General features: G+C 42.5%; 1 protein-coding gene across 1 annotated transcript in view; it reads left to right on the top strand.

Annotated features, from left to right (window-relative positions):
- SORCS3 (sortilin related VPS10 domain containing receptor 3) overlaps positions 1 to 21,072 on the top strand; it is a 2,496,310-nt gene that overhangs the window by 2,346,310 nt on the left and 128,928 nt on the right. The window contains exons 22-24 of the mRNA XM_085603452.1: positions 2,226 to 2,338; positions 4,785 to 4,916; positions 14,586 to 14,685. Coding sequence (XP_085459578.1) covers positions 2,226 to 2,338; positions 4,785 to 4,916; positions 14,586 to 14,685 — 345 coding nt within the window. The remainder of the gene's footprint in view (positions 1 to 2,225; positions 2,339 to 4,784; positions 4,917 to 14,585; positions 14,686 to 21,072) is intronic.

The raw sequence follows: 21,072 nt of genomic DNA, 5'->3' as shown, positions 1-21,072 counted from the left end.
GTGCTCTTTCAGGCTCTATGGACTCAGCGAAACCAAGGCATCTCATCTGCTGCATGGCAGAACCCCGAGCAAAACCCATACATTGCCACTGCTGCATCTATCTGTACCTTCACACGGACCCCATATCACATTGCAGCCCATCACCTCTTCAGAACTGCTACTGCATGATGCATCTCCAGCACAGGCCCTTGTGATGGTCGTCGACTGCAGCCTCAATGACGACCGCGGACTCCACATCGCAGCTTTGCAGCTCCTTGGAACTGACACATCACTCCTACTGGGCGACACATCAACACCACCGGACTTCACGTTGCAAACCATCATTGATGGTATCCTCGATGAGGATGCAGGACCCCACATCACAGCCTTGCAGCATCTCAAAACCAACGTCTCACCTCAGCATCTCCGACACAGACCTTCACAATGCTCTGCAAACCAGGGTTTAAGGTACTTTGCTCAGCGGGCCTAACTGTGTCCCTGTAGCCTGCCCAAGATCCATTGTGGTTGGCCTGAACTTGTGATGTTGTCCCTGTCCAGAACCACCAGATATCCATGGTTGGTGCTTGGTGCTTTTTGGTGTTTTTCTTACTGACATCTTTAAAATTGCATATCGCCGGTTCTACTGATTGGATTTTTGTCATTTTGGTCTTGTTTCATTTATGAAACATAACTCAATTTTCTAACTCCAATTCTGAATTAATGGATAAAGGAGAGCACATAATCAATGTGAGTGAATGTTTTTGTAGTTAGTGTTCATTTCCAATCTTGTCAGTTTGCATTACATGTCTACACCATTAGACACTCATAGATGATGACGTTCCTATTAACTGACATACACTGACACCAGTAGCCATATTACGTAGGGTACCAGAGGTGTTTAAGTGAATTCTTTTTGTATCACAGTGTACTGTGTTATTATAGAAGCAGCCGCAGAATCTTGTCTGGCACACATATTGTGCCTGTGCGATTTCAAGTGGTAGCCTCATTTGCCTGAGGGCAAGTCTCTTTGGAAATGAGTGTATAAATTTGCTCATACTCAAGTTCTATGTGGCAGGTGCCAACACAAGGACAAACACTCCATCTGGAAGTGCACTATGTATTAAGTGGTGCATTGTCAGGATGACCCACAAGAGCACCCCTTGGCAGTGCAGTATGTGGATCCAAGGAACAAACTTTACTTCCTGCTGCAGGCAGATGCACATGCATAGTCAACCAGCTTGCATTGCTATCTCTACCACTTCCTAAACATACTGCTGTATTGAAAGGTGGATTGGAGGTGTTAAACCGCAGGTCCACCTTAAAGCACTATACTCTCAGGTGCATATTTAGGAGTCTAATTGCATTGCAAGGCTCTGTGAGTCTTCATAAATCTTGAGCAATGTAATGTAGCGCAAATTGGTGCATTGCATTACCAGGGAGGCATTTCCATGGATGTTCCCACACAACATCCATGGATTTTTATGTGAACTACCAGATTAACAAGAACAGGTAAACCTGTGAATGTGCCAAAAAGAGGCCTAATGAGGAAAAATATCTTTATTTCTCCGTATTGTTTCCTCTATCTATGTGTGCTGCATTCTGCAGCACACATAGAAAGAGGAAAAAGCCCCTCAGGATTTGTTTTGCTCAGTGAGGTGTCTTTTCCTGCACAAAAACAATCCTGCATGCAGTGCAAGCACCCTTGCACCATGTGCAAGGGTGCCCAAATTGGGGCTAGCCAGTCCATTGTGCACCAGCGTAGGGGAAAGGACAGGAATTCCTCATATTTCCTTATATACAGCTCATTCCTGCCCTTTCCCAGTGATGACGTGCAGCAAGGTGACTTGCTCTGCCACTTTATCATAAATATGGCCTTTAGTGTGGCCACAAAATTGTGTAAGCAGTGGAATAGCACATTGTATGTGAAATATGTTGCAAAGCCCCTGCTCACCCAATTGTGGCTTTAACTAGACCAGAAAGGCCCACTGTCAATTCCGCGCCATTTTACGTGATGTAGTCCAGGGTGTGACATGCTTCAATACGAGTTCGTGAAAGAACTCATATTAAAGCATTCCTATCTTCAGACAGGAACCGGTGAATAGATTTTGAGGTAGGAGATGATATTATGGCGAGTTTGGCACCTAACTATGATAAATGTATGAGACATGCTGCTCACAACTATATAATTTCTGGGAAAACTGAAGTGTGTCCAATCTGTATGATGAATCCATCCTTTCTCACTCCAGAATACTTCCAGTCGCAGCTGCTTTCATTTTCGCCTAATCTGGATTATCATAACCCCGACATCCCCGAGTGGAGGCAGGATATCAGCAAAATCATCAAGCGAGCCCTTTTACAAGTAAGCTATCATCAAACAATTTTCACTTTAAGGATTTATTTTTCATGGCTGCGCTTCTACTTAAAAAAGGCAATCGGAGCAGACAATCTGGGTTTCCCTTTATAAATCAAGTGCATTATATACTTGCTTTTCATGGAGCAAACAACATGTCAGTCGCTCATTCAGTAGATGTTAGACGAGAGGCAAACCTTTCACTTTATTGTGAAGACGCTCTCATCAGGGTCACAGCTATTCTGTTGTTTATTTGATTTTTTTGGTATACTTTGGCATGCTGACAATTTTCAGAGTGAGGGTGCTGCCATCAATGTTACTTCACGGAAGACATAGGGATTGTGCAAGCTCCTAGCATCACACAGAGAACAACGGTCGGAAATGAGCCACGCTCATTCACCAAGAGTGATTTTAAGCTGTAGTATGTAGCTGGTGGTATATTTTGAAGCACACTGTCCCGCAATTATTACTAAACCATGGTTTGGTAGCACACTGCCGTTTACAGACTGTATTTTTTCATTTGGGGAAATGGCCAAAAAATTCTCAACAAATGTATTTTTACTGATAAAACTATATAACGTAAATAACGCGTGGAAAACTGATTTCAGCAAATATTTACCATTCAAGTCAGGTGTCTGGATTTGCTTTGTTCCCATCACACTTCAAATGTATAAAATTAATTTGTCCATTTATCCTCTCCTAGCTGCTAGTGTATTATGAAATATTTGTAGTTATTTTACAGCTATTTAAAGTTTAATGTGTAATGTTAAAGTTGATGTGTGTTAGGGAAAAAACTGACATCCTACAGTCTTTCCTTTCAAACTTCCTGCACCCCAGTAAGATTGCCAGATAGTTCACTTGACAAATTCTGTAACTTTGCAGTTAGAGAAATAAAAATAAACACTAACCTCTGTCTTTGAACACACAGCAGATGTGTCAAGATAAATATGAACTAGCCCTATCTACAAACAACAAAAGACAGGATTTTGCATAAAACAATATTGTCTTTTTGAGAGTGGTGTTAACTTTGAGAAATGCTTTAATTTCTCCGAACCTTTCTGACTTTACATGTGTGCTACACTGTATAGCACATATGCAAGTAGAAAAAGTTTTAAAGTGTGTCTAGGCATGATATTTTGTACTGGGAGGGTTCACTTAGATCACAAAACCTATGCTAGACATCACACGCATATTCTCTTGGACAATGCTGCAAGTGTGTGCGCATGTCACTAGTCAGCCTGATTGTGAGCCTTTGGTAGAGAGAGAGAAGGAGATATGGTATTTTCCTTCTCTTTCCCTCTTTCACAATGCAGTACAGCAACTTTGATTAATGATTTGAGTGACTTCTTTTGAAATCAGCTCCATTGTGTTGTAATTCACAAAATAGCAAACATCCCTCTTTCTTTTCTCAGGCATTTACACATTATGAAATGCAAGCACATATATCCCTGTTTGCACATAAATTGTCATTTAGGAATGTCTACTTTTTTTTCTTCGCCCTTTCCCTCAATGTCCTGGGCCTTTACTGGTCAAGCACTAATAGCAATAGCCTTCTTAAATGAATACTGCAAAGAGAATCACTGGTGTGTTTGTAAGTGGGCTACTTCAGCCAGCACACCGAATGTACTTACAGTAAGCTATACATTTCTTCCCCAATATCTCACATTGTAACTAGGAATAAATTGTGCTCACAGAGCACACATATGTAAATAGCATTTTTAACAAGTTAAGATGAGAATACTTTAGATTGTTTAAAAGAAAACGCACACTTACAGGGATCCCTATTAATTGATCTATGGTATTTATATTAAGTCATATTCTTTAGCTGGGCATTTGACTCACAACTAAAATGGATGGAGATAATATTGTCCCCGACTAACACGTGTCTGTCAAATATCAAAGCCTAATAAATCCGTCTTAATAAATAAAGAACATTTAAATATTTTTGTTCTCAATGAAAGTCTTAGAACACTTTGAAACCATTCATTAAATTTACAGAAATGTGAAGGATACCTCTGATGTGCTTACAAAGCTGAAAAGGAGACAATCAAATAATGTTTAGTGATAAAATCTAGAAAAGTATTTGCTAACGATGCCTTACACTACAGCTTGCATTATAGTTTGCAAGTATTCCAGTTTGGAGTTTGTTTCTCTCGGGGGCTCATGGAGTTCCTCTGTCATGTAAACTAGGAATTCGCTTCCCTAATGCACAGAATTCGATTGCTAGCTGCCTCCAAGGACAATTCAGGCTGATGAAAAGATGCAATAGATGTGGATAAAAACTAAACTGTTAGCATGTCAGGTTTCAACGCAACCACAAGAACATCAACAAGAGCTATCTAGTCGTTGCATGCTAGATGTAGCAGTTCCATTGACCGCATGATAAATTACAGCTAGTGAATGAAAATTTAACTTGTTCTTTGAGGATGAGGTATTGTGTGTTTTTACTCTCCAGGTGACTAATATTGCTCATGAACAGATTTTGGTGGCAGTGTTTCCTGGAGTACCAACCTCTGCTGAACTGTTTGTTTTACCACACAAAAATGTGACAGAGAGAAGGAAAGGAAATGAAGTCGATTTAGAACCAGTAAGTTAAAATATGTTTGAATAATGAATCCTTGTTAAGAACAATGTGAGCAATAAACTGTGTTTACTAAATTAAACTCCATTCCCTGTTTGTTTAATGAGGAAGGTATACGTTAATAAAAAGTCATTTTTGTGTTATGAAGATAACGTTTCCTTGCCCAGTTGACTGTGCTAAGGGGAGGAGACACTGCCATTGGCCGAAAATGGTGGCAATTCATGAGAAAAATGTGGGGATCTCTATTTACCAACTCTCGTAAAAATGATATTATACACATCAGGTTGTGCAGATGTGTTTTCTTATATTTAGTTCACGTGGGGACTTTGTTTACTGGAGATTCCTGTCGTTATGATAGACAATTTATTGTAGAGTAGGTGTCACCTGAAGTTCTCCTGGCACTACAAAGATCAACAAAGAGACCCCACAGGAGAAGCTGTATGTTCATTCAAAGTGACGTTTTCAGTTGTGTCATTAATGAGAGGTATGAAGGTATGGGACTTAACTCAAGCATAAGAAAGTTCTATAAAGAATGGGCATACATAGGGAAAGCACAGCCTCTGCATTTTGATTTACAGAAATGTTGAACCTTCAGTGGAGGCTGATTAGAGGAAAGTCAACTGTCTCCTTGGCACGTTTCTGGTCAGTTCTCTCGCAATAATTTTAGGTGTTGTTCCAAAAGAGAATGAAGAGTAATGCATAAAATTAGAGATTGAATCAGTAGCAAAGGTTCCAAGTGGTTGAAATTATGAGCCACACGACCAGTTCCGGCTGCCTGATTTGGAATGGTCTGGAGTTGTTGAATTGAGGATCGCTTGATGCCTATGCCTTGTGCATTACAGTAAGCCAGCTTTAAACCGATTCGAGCCATGATATCATGTCTCCAATAGTCCAAACGAAGATTATTATGTAGCATATGTAGGAAAATGCTTCATTTTTTATGATCACCCCCATTTATTTGACTGATGCTGCCTTTTTTTTTTTACTCTATGCCCTGGGACACTGCTAACCAGGCCCAAGTGCATTTGCTCTAACCCCTAAAGCATATCGAAATTGGCTGTACTGCTAATTGGTATATTTAACCAACATATAAGTCCCTAGAATATGGGTTTAAGTGTACCCAGGGCTTGTAAGTTAAATATCACTAGGGAACTGCAGCACACATAGTGACACCACTGGATATACAGTGCAAAACATGGCTGCCGGCATACCACTGTAGCCTGTCTGAGCTGTTTAAAACTGCTTTTCGACCTGTCAAAATACCCTCTTTTGGCAGGTCTAACACCCTCCTTCTAATTATTAATAAGCCAACCCTAACTAGGCCTTAATGCCAAATAAGGCAGGGCTCATGATATTTAAAGGGACAACATGTAAAAGTTGATTGTGAAACATATCCTTACAGTAACAAAGCCTCAAAAGCTGTTTTTACTCTAGCAGGGTTAGTTGTTACATACAAAAGCAATGGGATACAATATTAAAATGAAATAATGTTATCTTCGCCTAGGCATGAGATGCAAAGATAATTATTGGACTTTTAAAATATATATTACTAGCCAAATTCACTGGCAAAGTCAGATTTATTCTAAATATTTTACATAAGGTAAAAGAAGCCTACAGTTGCCTAAAGCCTCTAAAAGTTCACTGGCATGAACTTTCAACTGTCAACTGGGAGTCAAATAACCCTTTGATGAGGTGTGAACTTGCTCCCAGAGCTGAGACAAAGGCCTTGGGTGTTGGTAGGTGTTCTGTTCTGGGACGGGTACAGTAGCTCTGTGCAGTAGGAGAAAGGTTCTGCTGTGATAGATTTAGGCAGAGACGGGAACCATGGCCTTTTTTAGGATTAGGAGACTGAAGAACTGCTGAAAAAATGAGTAATGGTTGCCAGTGGGAACTTTCTCCAAATTGGCTAGGATTGGACCAGGATTCACACCCACCCACAGGTTAGAGACGGGTATACATATGGCACCCATGAGCACCCTTTTCAGAAAACTAGTGCACCTATGGAAGACAGAAGAATGACTGCACGTGTTGTTGAGACCATTAAGGAGAACCCTAAACACTGTTTCCGCACCCACTTGTACTCAGGAAAAGTCATGGATTGCTAGGGGCAGTTGTCTGACCTCCTGTTAAGCTACAGGGACACACAAATGGCTAGAAGCCCTCTTTCCTGAAGAGCCCAGCTATCAACGTCCAACTGGACCTGCCCTGGTCCCTGCTTGTGGCTTTTTGTTGGAGTGAAGTCTGACCCGCGGGTTCTGTTCCTGAGGTCCTGGAACCCCTGGTACGTGTCAGAGTGTACTCCTCCTGCCTATCCCCGAAACCTGGGACGTGGAAACTGTTCGGCAAATTTTTGCCTGGAGAACCATCGAGGTACTGGGACCAATATGACAGCCGATCCGTGAAGGGTGCATCGCCAGTGGGCCTAACTCCGCCGTAGTTCCCTCTACATTCTCCCCCATAGCAGGACATCGGATTCAGTGTGACCTACGCCGACGGGCATCTAACAATGCCAAACCCTCCTTGGCTGAGAAAATCCAACTTCTAGAAAAGATTCTAAGTTCACAGGAATAAATCTTCACCAAGCCCAACGTGGAGCAGCATCCAGTCCACGTCAATGACTTTCTGGGCATGTCCCCAGAACTTGCTTTGCTCAGAGCTCTTCCCACCTTTGTTGACGGCTTCACTGAAACCTCATCCTTTGTCAATCCATCATTGACAAGCCTTTCTTCTGATCCAGTCTGCATTCCTGCCCCGCTGAGGAATTTACCTTCTTGAAATTGTTTTTTCATTTAAAATGTAAAACATTCCTATCTCTAGTTCCCATTCTTCAGTATTTTTGTCTTTGAGGTGTTATATTGTTGATTAAAATATTTATTTTCAATTGTTATAAATTGGGGATGGCTTTTATAGCTTTGTGTTTTCAATTGTTTCAACAGTTTTGGTACTTCTAAATGCTTTTCCCATTTTCTTAAGTTAAGCTTGTCTGCTCTCTGCAGTAGCTACCAGGGGCTGAGCTTCCCAAAACAGGGCAGAGTAAAATTTCTCACCTCAGAACCGGAGATGTGCTGCTTCACCATTCATAGATGTGAGGTCAAGAAACCAGACCTCTGTATCTGGTGAGTTCTGCTCCTAATTGTACAACAGAGCCTACAACCAACTGGGCTCATATATAAAGGCAGTCCATTGGCTTTAGGAGTTAGAAGAAAGGTCTGTTGGTCCTGGCAATAGCAGTTGGCAAATGTACCAACAAATACATTGGCTTGAAGAGGTAATCTACCTTGAAGATGCTTGAGGATGTGAACCCAGCTTGGTATTATTGAGATAAATCCTAACTCATAATCTGTAGGAATCTCAAGCCATTGAAACAACCAAGGAATCCATGTGTGTTGCTACAACTCACATGTTGCAACAATGTGGTCTCTAGACATTCAAATGAAAGTTGCTTTCTGGCAAACCAGGACTCATATTGCAGAGTCCGAGATGCCAGAATGTATTGACTAAGTTTCCTTGAAAAGCTTTCTCTGTCTCAAGTGTTTCTCTTCTTTGGCTGCTTCAGCCTATCTGACACTTAATTCCCCTGTTTGAGTAAGGCTCCACAATGACTTGTCTTTAGTACAATAGACACATAGACTGTCACTGATCAGGCCATTTAAAAAAAGTATTACCTTTTCTACTGAGGAAACAAGATGCAGAGGACAAACAGGCGTTTTGCATGAGTGAAACTGGAATCCTTTAACATTGTTGCATACAGACCCAATCTACATGAACTGATAGCTTTACAAAGAGATAACTTCTTTCATAAACCATTCTGTTAGAAAATACAGCTAGAATACTCACTCATACTGAATACTTTTTTGATAGTTAATCATGTCATGGCAGAAACAACAAGTGAGGGACAGGAGAAGTACGACGACCCAACGATGGAGACTCCTAAAACATTAGAAGCGCTAAAAACAACATTGCACGCTCAATCAGGAAAGCTAGGGCAGAAGGACCCCCAGGGCCTAATGGTCTTCCCCAGGCCCTGTTCAAATGGGACGTGGACCTGTGATCAGAATACCTGGCCCCCTTGATTCTCCACTGTCGGCTATATCATACCATCCCGGAGTCCTGGAAAGGCCCTATCATTCTTTCAATCTATAAAAGTGGGGAGAGAACGATCCTAAAAATTACAGAATGATAGCCCTCCTAGACATCGAAACTAAATAGTACGCCAACATTTTATTGGAGGAACTCTTGGCCTGGGCAGAAACAACAAAGCGTCTCCCTTTCAACCAGACCGGTTTTGTGGCTAACTCCGGAACAACAAGCAATTTACTCACCCTATCTGTCTTGATAGAGAAAGCGGCAGTTCACGGTAACCAACTTCACTGCTGCTTCGTCGATTTAAAAGTGGCGTTTGACCGAGTGCCCCGGGGTCGAGTATGGAAAAAACTAGAGCTCTGGGGCATACACTCAGCTCTTTTAAATGCCATAATTCAACACCACTCGGAAACTTGGATCAGAATAAAGTTGGGAGAAGGCTCCTGTGTTTCCAGGAAGATCGAGACCAAAAGCGGTGTCAAACAAGGCTGCGTGTTGGCCCCACTTCTTTTTAATCTGTTTATTCTGGATTTATCCCCCACACTTGACAGTGTTAACAGCTACCCCCCCAAATAGACGGAACCCGCATTAGTAATTTGTTGTATGCCGATGACCTCATGTTATTAAGTCACACAAAGGTAGGCCTACAGAGGCTACTCGCTCAGCTGCTCCCCTATACAACAAAAACAGCCTTGAGCTGAAATGTGTCAAAAACAAAAAACATTTCTTTTGGGAAGCAAAAGCGGCAGAACGGATGGTGGATCTTCCATAACAATAAGATTGAATCAGTATCCCCCTACAAATACTTGGAAATTCATCTTGACACCAGAGGCTCTTTTGTAAAGCAGAAAGAGGCATTAAGGGCCAAAGCTCTGTCACTTGAGGCTGCCTCCGGAATGCTATCGAAACGTCCACTTGGCCCTAGTCCAACCCCAATGCTAAAGGTAATGAAGGCAAAGATTTCCAACTCCTTGTCATACGGGCATGAGATCATGAAGGGCGCAATAAGTATTTTATTAAATAAACTAACCACCAAAATCTTCAAACGAGCTTTTCGTCGGCCAAGAAACGCATCTCCGGCCCAAGTTAGACTAGAACTCGGCTTACTGGACTATCACAGCGTCGAGGCAGTGCGTTCATAAAGCTCTGCAACAAAATGTGTAATGCCCGGGAGGGCAGCCTTGAGGCCAGACTTTGGACCGAAATTTCGACCAGCCAATTCAGCCATAAATATCGGCATCACCTGGACAATTCCCTGCAACTACTCGGTGTCATGGAATATTGGGGAACAAACCCATCTTAGCCGGTGCTAAAAGCAGTCATCAAGTCAAGTGTCCGGTTGTGGTCCTTTCACTCCGATAGGGCAACATTGTCCAGAAGGAAACACGCCTAGGTGGCAATCTCCGATTTTAAACCGGGGGTCGAACCATCGTATTTATCAAGCACATTTGCACTTTTTTGGAAGCTAAAATTTATGGCCCTGAGGATGGGAGAAGGGCCTTTTTTAAATAATTTGCCCAAATGGCACTGCACCAGCGCTAGCATCAAATGCAGGGAGTGTGGTTATCACTCGGAAGCAATGGAGCATATAGCCTGTGCTTGTCCCGCTCTGCTGATCGACAGAAGGTCCTCACTGTGGGACGAATGGAAAAAACTTGGTGTTCGTACCTGTCGACAAGCCATTATTGCTGCCTTGAACTCAGACAATACGAAGCTGAACATTCGGTTCACTAGATTTGTTGACCGAGCGGCCAAATTGTTGGTCAAAAACGGCAGCAAATCTCCCTCAACCAGGCCGTGCCACTATGTCACCTAAGGCTTAATTCATGAATTTCTCACCGCCCAGAACAGTCTTTTGGACCACTGGAATTTGCCTAATATTAACTGTTTACTTTTCCTTATATGGCTTTTTTTAAATGTATGTTTAGTTGCTCCTCTCTAGATTCTAAAAAAAGCGACGCTTCGATCCATCTGATACCTCAGTCTCTGATAGTCATAGGTAATTAATTATTATGAGGATATTTTATCCATCTCCCTATTTTAGATTGTCCTACTATTAATCTGAATCTTTTAAAGCTCTGGTTTTTGTAAACAAGCACCGTATGTCCTTTTAAAAAAAAGTTTTTTTAATGGTTTTAATTAATCACACAATAAAGTACTATTATTACATGAACTGATAGCTTTACAAAGAGATACTTCTTTCATAAACCATTCTGTTTGAAAATGCAGCTAGAATACTCACTCATACGGAATACTTTTTTGATAGTTGCAGGCAGGGCTGTGAAAAAATCTCAAATTATTTGCAATTTATTGATTGACCTGGGAAGAAAGGGCGGGTGTGGCAGTTATTCAAATTATTAGAGACAGGCAATTTTGCTACATTGTCCATCAACCAGGAGCTTTGAAGACAAGGGTGTGTTTTAGAAGTAGGGTATGCGCAAGAACATAGGTGGCCATCTTGAGATGGCCTCACTAAGCCTATATGTAGATGGTGCTAGTGTAATAAGCCAGGTCTGGTGGCTCAGTGGACTAATCGATCCACTGAAGGGGCCTGTGTTCACCTCATGGTCACAGGTTCAGATCCTGGATGGCCCACTCAGCCTTTCATCCATCTGATGTCGATAAAATGAGTACCGTTGGGTAGCAATAAACATCTGTTATTCAGTGCCAAGATACCCCTTTGGGGATGAACGTGTGCTTTACAAATACACATGTTCTAAGCAAAAGGTAAGGTTGGGGTTGTGCAGTATCCAGCTTGCAGGATAATGAACTTGTACACCTGAAGTTGTTTACTAATCAGGTGGATATGCTGCTGGGTGACTGTTAAAAGGCTGTATTAAAAGAAAGGTGATGTGCCTAAGATGTACAACGTATGAAATGTAAAAGAGTGAATCGGAAAGATCTACTGAGAAATCTATTCAACAGTATGTGTGCGTCTTGAGTAAAAAAAAAATATTGCAGATTCCAAGTGAATGGTCCCTATTTTGGTACCATGAACTCTAGATGGTTTTATTCATATTCAGACTTAAGGAACATAAATACTAATATTTTGATGGGTAGACCTCAATTGCCAAATTTCCTTGATAGTCTTTTAATGTTGCAATAGACTGAGTGGTTAACTAGATTTTATTTCCTCAATGCGTATCATCAAAGCAAGAGTTACCCATAATCCTGTCACCTTACATCCCTTTTTAGGCTCTTTTTGACTAACCAGTTCAAGTTTTGGATGACCTCTGCCTAAGCAGTTTTCCAGGAGACGGTCCACAGCATCTTCAATGGGGTGGTGATGAGCTTTTTCCAAGATACTGAGCTTAGCTGTGGCCTCAGACTCAAGATGGAAAAGTGGCACACAAAGCTAATTATGTATTATTTTTGGGAAACAATATAAACTGGGTGGCCATAATAAAAGAGGGTACATTGTTGAAAGCATTTATATGTGCCTGAATATCGGACCTCAAAGAACAGCTATGTTTGCAGCTAGACCATCTCAAATGATTTTGCAGAGGCCGCCACTCCCCTGAAGGGGGAGAGGCTCAGGGGCCGGCACCATAACCTACCCTGAGCCCGGAGGAGAACTGGCCCAGAAACAGAGCCAGGTGTCTCACGCCCCCCCACCCACGAGCGCCACAATGGCGCAAGGCCCCAGTCCAATAGGGAGCCTGGCGAGATACAAACCCCTCAATGGGGGGACAACACCCGGAAAGGTGGGAAACGGGTGGGGGGTGGATATAAGACACCGCTCCCACCAAGGTAGGTCCTATCTTCGTGGAGCGGGTGAGCGGCGCACTTTGTTTTTTCGGATCCACCGACAGGGCAGTGTGTAGGAGGAGGGCCACTCACTTTGGGATGCTGCACGGCAGGGTGAGTTGGCCGAGCAAAGGAGGGGGTAGCAAACGGAGATGGCACTCGCAGCCCAGACCTGGCTAGATGGCAGGGCACATATCGGTAGCGAGTTGGGGCCTAATTCCGGGGAGAAGGTACCCCCCTACACGCAAAGGGCGTGGAGACCAACCAAATCGTGGTCCCAGAAGGGACAAGAAAAGGACTACCAAGAACTAATGAAATAACTTTTTGGTGCCATTTACGAACTGGGGAAGTGTACAGAATGTACCGCAATGTGATATGCATAACATGCTAAGGATATGTATGATTTATGACCCAAGATATGGCAGTTCACAAATGACAAAGATGACCAGGGGTCATACTAATTATGACCAAAAATGAGTATGTACATAATCTTAATAAACTGCGGCCAACAACGACCACTACAACTACAATGCATGTTGGCTAATTTATTAGGATAATTTAATAACTTTTGAAAGTTGCGGACTTATGATCCCCTCCTCGTCGCAGATGCGCTGACGTGTGACACAAGAACACAGATAGTAAAATGTAATGTGGTAGCAGGCCAGCTCTAACTGCGTCTGCTCCTTTGCTCACAGCGCTCTGTATACTGAATCGTGACAGCCCTCCGTGTGCTGAGCTTAACATCTGCCGCTGCCATCTATTAGGTGTCACATTAGCAAAACACCTGTCACATCAGCATACCCTCTGTCACAGCAGCATGGCTTCTCGTCAGAGCAGCAAGGGCACTGTTCCCCAGGAGTACGACGTCTATCAGATGTGCACGCTGCCTTTTACTGTAATCTGGCTCCCACAAGCAGCGCGAGGCCGTCACACACTGTTTAGCACAGCAGCGCGCGGCCAAAGTCAGGCAGGCTGTGACTGCTTAGCGCGTGCTTGCGTGCAAGCTTCCAACGTGAGTGGCTGCTTTAAGAAAAATAAAATTGTTTAGCCAACCTTCGCAACTTTTAGAGAGAGCTCGAAGGGGCACTTCTGTTAGTTAGAGCATATTCATGCCATCGCGTTTTCCATAGGTGACAGAATAAAAGGAAGGGTTTATGTTATTAAAACAAAATTTGAAATGTTGTGATAATGCCCTTTTCATTAGGTAATCTAAGCGCTATTGCACCTTCACTGAACAGCTGTAATAGCAGCAAAGAATATTCCCGAGGAATGATGCTGACGCTAGATTGCTAGCCTTGGAACCACAATATCTAACTTTGGCACGCGTCAAGTGTTGCATTAGTTCAGTCAATTATGCTGAGGCCTATTCCTTAAAATGTAAACATATCATTTTGAAAAAACAAATGAAAGCACACCTCTTCCCTCAGTGCTAGTCACTTGAATTCTATCTAGAAGGACATACTTTGGCTTTTTAAGGGTTTCTTTTGGGAATTGAGATAGGCTGATATGCAAACGGCATTCCATTAAAGGCATTCCTGTGCACCAACATGTTGTTTTATGCGTAATTTTTCTTACATAACCCAGTATTTTTGTCATTTGTAGGCATGCTCACTCGCATCAATTTGCTATAAATATTTGAATTGTCAATACACCCAATGTAGTTTTTGGACTTGGATTAGAGGTATTTTATCCTTCCTATCTATTAACAGCTCACACTTTCTCCCACTGTCCTTTCTTACCCTTCAACTATATGATGTTGACACCAGCTATCAGGTCAACTACTAATACATAGTGCTGAAAAACAATGCATATTGAAATATTGATGTATTGATTATTTCTCCTCAGCTTGTGGAAATTCTTTTCAATGCTCTCAACCAGAACTTGGTCCAGTTCGAGCTCAAACCTGGAGTTCAAGTCATTGTATACGTCACCCAGTTAACATTGGGTAAGTTGAGAAGGAAACATATTTTGAGGTGTAGAGAAAATACTTCTTTAGCTGTGTGTTTTCCCATTACGTATTATCCTTGTATATTTTAAGTATCTTGAAGTTCTGTATGTACAGAGTTGATAGTTGTTATGCATTCAGATTAATTTGAATTAATAAAATGCACAAATCTCACCTCTGGGACATATTGCATGGCTGATCATCTGCCCCCATTAGAGTCTGAACGTGCAGATCACGATGTTCTGTAACATCTGTTTTGGATTGGATGCACCCTCTCTGTATTATGGCATTCGGATCGATGGGTCCTGATCTGGTCTTTAATGGGTGTGGTACACTGATGGTGGTTGGGTAAACTTCAAGTTGACCTTAACTTAGTGTCAGTCAGGCGTGGAAACATTGGTTCATGAGTGGTCATTTGAGATGTGTTTTGAGATATCAGCACTGATATCCAGTGGTGGTCGATAGGTAATGGTGGTGGTGAGGGGGGGGGGGGATAAAAAATGAAAATGAACTTACCTTTCCACAGCCACCGTCTTCCTCCATCGTCTGTCCTCCCTTCTTTTCCCAGAAGCACACAGGCTCCCCTAAGACAATCACGACACTGCTGTCATCATGACAGCAGCGTCATGATTGGTCTGAGCACCGTGGTTTGGCACTCAGATGGGGAATGAAAGCCTGTGCATGATCTCCACCCAGGCTCTGCATTGCAGTCCGTGGAGAGCATGCAAAGTGTGCATGACTGTTTGGCAAGCCCAAGATAGTCGGCCAAACCGCTGGGCACACTTGAGTACAAATACCACTCCTCCCCCTGCTGGCTGTGACGACAGCCAAGCCCTGCTCAGCCCTGCCCCAAAACTGGCTTCAGCAAGGAAAAATAAAATGATAATAACAGCGAGTTATTGTCATTTTATTTTTCCTTTTTTGCACTGCTGAACAGCAGTGGGGCGAAGCTCCTCCACCTTAGTGGAGGAGCCGCCGCTGCTGATATCTTAGACTTTGTAATAGCAGTGCCTAACTAAAGTGCACATTTTGCATGGTTGCCACATGTTTTATTGATTTGTTACTCTGTTTGCACCCTAGGGAGATGTGAGGCTGCCAAAAATACACGGGCTCGTTATTCCATAAACATGGTAGCTGCTTGCTAAGCACCAATTGCCATATTTGAGTTTTTATTTTATTTCCAAGTAAAAATGTGATGCAATTGAGGCACAGTTTCTACCCTGGCTGCAGTATGCAGTATGGTCTTACCCAGTGACGGCCCGTGTAGGGCGTTTTACCGGGGCGGTGACGTGGCACAGAGGAGGGGCAGGGTGGGGGGTTGCAAAATGCAGCATACGGCGAGTTCAGGTAAGTTACGAAAAAATTAATAAAACGAATTTCGTTGCGCACGCTGCATCGTATTTGGCGATGCAGCGCGCGCAACGAAATTCGTTTTATTAATTTTTTTCGTAACTTACCTGAACTCGGCCGTATGCCGCATTTTGCAACCCCCCACCCTGCCCCTCCTCTGTGCCACGTCACCGCCCCGGTAAAACCCCCTACACGGGCCGTCACTGGTCTTACCGAGTGCTTAATTTGAACTGGTGGTTTCCAGGGCTCGCCACTGGTACTTAATTGGTTTCCCTTGCTCGGCACCTGCACTTAATTGTCAACTCCACACTTATGACAGTCTGCCACATGGTGGCACTGCTCATGTAATTTAGAGATGAGCAGAACAATGGTTGTTTGTGAATACAATATATATAAACAATTACGAATTCCTGTCTCCCCAGCCATTCCTTTAGCGACCTGGAATAATCTTAACTGTCGCTCTTGCAGGTGAGAGAGATGGTTAATGTTGTTTTGACAGCGATGACCGGGGCGATGGGTGGTGCAAGCTACAGTGGCCTCCTGGTAAGGCCCCTGGCATTTATTATTTTACAAATTAAGCACTGGTCTTTCAGCACCCACATGAGAGACATCAAACTATGCATTAGAACTGCACAAGGGCTCTTTATCACTGCAGGTCAAGCTGTGGTAAAAGTAAAACCTTTGTTACAAATTTGACCTTAGTTCTAAAAATGAATATCATCTGCAAAGTGTGCTGTGAAGTTCACAACACATGGTAAAACAATGTTTGGAACTGATGTATGTTAGTTTGCTTTTTTCCTGTGGTACCAGGCATCGAAGACACTGTATACGAGCAAGGCAAAGTAGTCACATCACTGACTTATCTTAGGAATAAGGTAGATCATTCGTCTTTAAAGCATGCTCCTAAATACAGAAATCCGCTTCATTGTGGATTTGGATTTTTTGTACAAATGCCAGAAAATTAATGTTAAAAATGTTGCTCAAATCCTGGCAGTTACTAAACTGGTTCTGTCCAGCTCCTACCCCTGCAACTCATTATCCTCAAGAAAATCTCAGCTCGTGAAAATATATTAAGTAAGTTAGTTAGTACACTGCCTGTAGAGCTGTAGGTCTTGAGGTATAATATGACTGCTGGACTTCACACCTTTATGAAGTAGCACCCGCATCTCCCCAGATTGTTGTTGGAAGAATGGTAAATTGAGCTAAGCTGTACGCTCAAAGAAGTGCAGAGCCCTATAGAATTTAGCAGCAGCATGAAAAGGGTACGAGACAGGAGTATTGGGCATTATAGGAAGCCTTATTATGAGCTCAGTGGCTTCTGTTATGTAGGAGTGGACCATAAGAAGAGGACCAGATTCAAAAGGGTTTCCTTTGATGAGGAGAGGGAGATAACCCATTTAAAGTGACGATGAAATGCTCAGGACTGAGCAGTCCACACAGCCGAGTTAGGCTTTCTTTCTCTTTTTAAAACAAAACAACTGGAATAGTGCCTTGTGGGATGGCTTGAGCCATAATTCAGAGTAAAGTCTGAAATTTTGGGAAGGGCTCAGTGTGGGAAATTTGTGAGAAAAGGTTCATTTGCATTCTACTAACTGCTATTTAGTTTCCCTTATTTTTGGGGATTTGGATTTCCCACCATCAGAACACAGCTGGACTTTGAGAAGACATAAAGAAGACAAATGTCAGAGAAGGGCAGTTTTGGAGAAGCACCAGCAGACCAGTTTTGAAGTTAACCTTAGCTGGGACCTGGCTTAAGAAAGTTTGATCACATTCATCACTGCTGGATCTGCCTGTATCATGGAAGCTGTCCTTAGAAGTCTGGGAACTTTAAAAGTGACCACAAGGAAGATAATCTGTACATTTGGGTAAACGTTCTTATCCTAAAGGACCGGGGCACGGTGTAAAGGCTCCCACTGACTGCACCCTTGAGGTGGGTAAGATATTTAGGTTTGGATTTTGCAATGAGGTTTGAATTTAGCATACGACCAGAGGTGAAAGGTGGAGCCCTGGTATCTTTTGTCAGCGTATGTAGGAAGCGGAACTTATATACTTAAATAGCCATGAAATCCAATTCTCCAAAAGGATGCTCACTCTGAGAAGAACAGTGTCCTAGAAATTCTTTAGTAGCATACACAGACTTGATGGCATGTTTCAGCCATGACAGTCTTTTGTGGCTATCGAAATTGGGCTTCCATGCTCCTCCAGTTGTGACGTTCCCCCCCCCCCCCCCCCCTGGTGGAACTGGAGCAGGAGAAAAAAAACACACACATATTATGGATCAATATTTTTGGAGGTCAATGTGAAAACTCAATTTGCAGCTACTACATTCATAGTTGCCTATAAGGAGATGTTTTTGTCCCAGCACGCTCATGTTAATTATCTATGACAAATTCAGTATGAAGAGAATTCTCTTATAGGGATTGAAAGAAACTGTTGTAAAAAAAATGTATGGCACCCAATGATGCTTGTGTGGTAGGCTGCTTTGCCAAAAGCTGGAAGAGGACACCGGTTTGATCACTCTCCTGTCATCATTTCCATCTAAGGAAAAAGGACCTCACATCTATTGAATACCTCTACAGAAACAAAGATGATATGTGAAAAATGTGATTTAATTCTTGGGTGCCTCATTCTTGTTGAAATACTAACCCGCACCCAGATCCTAGAGGCACAGACTGGGATAACATCCCTAGCTCGTTTTGTGAGCTGCTGCTACATTTGTAGCTTTATCTTCTTCCTCTTCTTCCTCTTCAACTCTTATACAGTTAGAAGATTTCTGATTGAAAACACTGCAGGAATTACAGTTGGTCACCTCTGATACCAGAAATGTCATTATTGTTGCTTTGTCAAGGAATTCTCTGCAGGCGTGGTTCTGCTCAATGTCCCCTCTTTTCTTTCAATTCTAGCTTCATTGGCACTGCGCCTGGAACCTACATTATACTGATTGTCTTTTTACATTCGTATTCCTGACCTAAATCATTTTCTAGACTGTTCCTAAAGACTTCATCCAGTTATATTGTTTTTTCTCTTGCACTGCTTATTCCACTGTCAGATTCTAGATTCTCTGAGATGCCTTAGTCTCCTGATCATGTGGATCTTGTTGCTCCTTTTGCAATAAATGTGGCACACCTGAAGTTGTAGTGGAGGTTTCATGATAATTTGGATATGGGTATGGAGGAAAATCCATCTTTTTTGGACTTGCTTTTGAGGCAGCTTTAGCTGTCTCAGCTTCCTATTATTTTCCATAAAGAATCCTACATAATCATACATAAATCATGGATAATATACAAATTTACAGGGGGCTTTTGGTCTGCAGGTTTCATCCAATTGTCTGATGGATTGTCTTTCACATTTTGCTTCCACCCACCACATCATACAACATGGAGCAATGGGTCATTCCACTTTACCCAATGGCTCCCTTCAATTTGAGGGACTGCACAAGCTTGTACCATTGGTCAATTCCACTTAAAGATAGGTCCTTTTAAATTTGTTTTCTTTATAGTATCTTTAAAAAAAGCTATCTAATTATTTTTCCTGAACTTCAGATGCAAAGTTAGATGGTGATTTATTGTCTATTTCATTTTTAAATTTGCTGCTATACAGTGTTAAGTGCCACTAGATGGTCCTTAGTTGAGTAATGATTTCTACTTGTTGCCTTCACAAAAAGTAATAATAAAATGCATGGAACAAACAGGAAACTTTTGATATCCTAATACCACTAAGAACAACAAGACAGGACACAAGAAAACAAGCACCTTGGATGAATGCAGAAGATAACACAACAAATTGCAAAGCTGTAGTTCCCCTGGCTCAAAACAAATAACAATCCAGGAAAACTTCACCTACAGAACCATAACAGAATATACAAGTCAAAAATCAAAAAAGCTAAAAAAAGGTACTATTTAAACAGAATTCAAAATGCTAAATGTTCAAATTAAGAATTCTCTAAACCTAAATCTATAGTAAGGAACTCATCCCATTTCTCAAGAATTTACTGACAAACTGGCAAATCATTACACAACCAAAGCAGGCCTATTTAAAACAATGCCAAACTTCACCGGCTGTTTGCCTGCATTTGCCCGCACTGCCAAAGACTTTCCCTGTGGCCCTGCTGGGGGGAGACTTCGTCCTGCAGCACACCGTGTGGCAGAGGAGGGGCTGGCTGCTCAAGACATGCTGAAAAGTACTTGTTACATCCGGCAATGCGGAATGCGCACGGAATGAGCCTGGGCACATGCCCAGGCATAGACAGGTCCAAGACGGGCCCATCATAGCCCGACAGAGACCGGGCTGGACCAACTCTCTTGGCTCTCTAGTTTTGTGACCCCGCTGCCTGGAAAATCCATCCACCCATCCCTGTTCAGGTACTGTGTGATCAAAACTTTTAAATGTATTACTCTTAATTTGCTGGATTCGACTCTGTTGGAAAGAGATAGGGATAGTGCCCTGCTCGTATGGGTTCAAAGGACGGGGTCGAGCTAAATGACAGATCTCTGGTAAATGTTTTCTCACATAACCCGGACCCGGGGCCTTCCGCAAAAGAAAAAAGGCTCACACATCAACGCCAACGGAGCCTAAAGCTAAAATGATGGCACAAAGGTTGGATGACTTAGGCATCATGTCTCCACCAACTGCTGAACTTTGGGATAGCTTGAGTGCACTCCTCTGCTGGATATCAAACTGAGTCAATTCTCTGCTGCCATCGGGGCCAATTTGAGCAAACTGTCTGAAATCGGGGAGGTTGATTCTGTTTGCACCCAGAAGCCACAGAGACTGCCAGCTGCTTATACTAATCTTTTGACGAATCCTGCAATTCCAGCAATGCAGTAACTGGCCTGCAATGAAAATAAAAGGGCCAGAGGTGATACCTACACTCATCCCTTGACTGTTATCACAGGAACAGCCTTGATTACACCAACGGATAGAGATGGGAGCGGACCAGGTTTAACTGTTGCGGCCAAGCAGCAGGAAGAAAGAAAACACCAATTTCTGGATCATCTCCCTGTGATTGACCCGCCCCAGCCTCATGCCCTTATGTAA

This window comes from Triturus cristatus, chromosome 1_2 (assembly GCF_964204655.1).
Source record: "Triturus cristatus chromosome 1_2, aTriCri1.1, whole genome shotgun sequence".
Classification (NCBI taxonomy): Eukaryota; Metazoa; Chordata; class Amphibia; order Caudata; family Salamandridae; genus Triturus; species Triturus cristatus.
The sequence above is the reverse complement of the archived record's forward strand: the minus strand, read 5'-3'. Positions and strand labels throughout refer to the sequence as shown.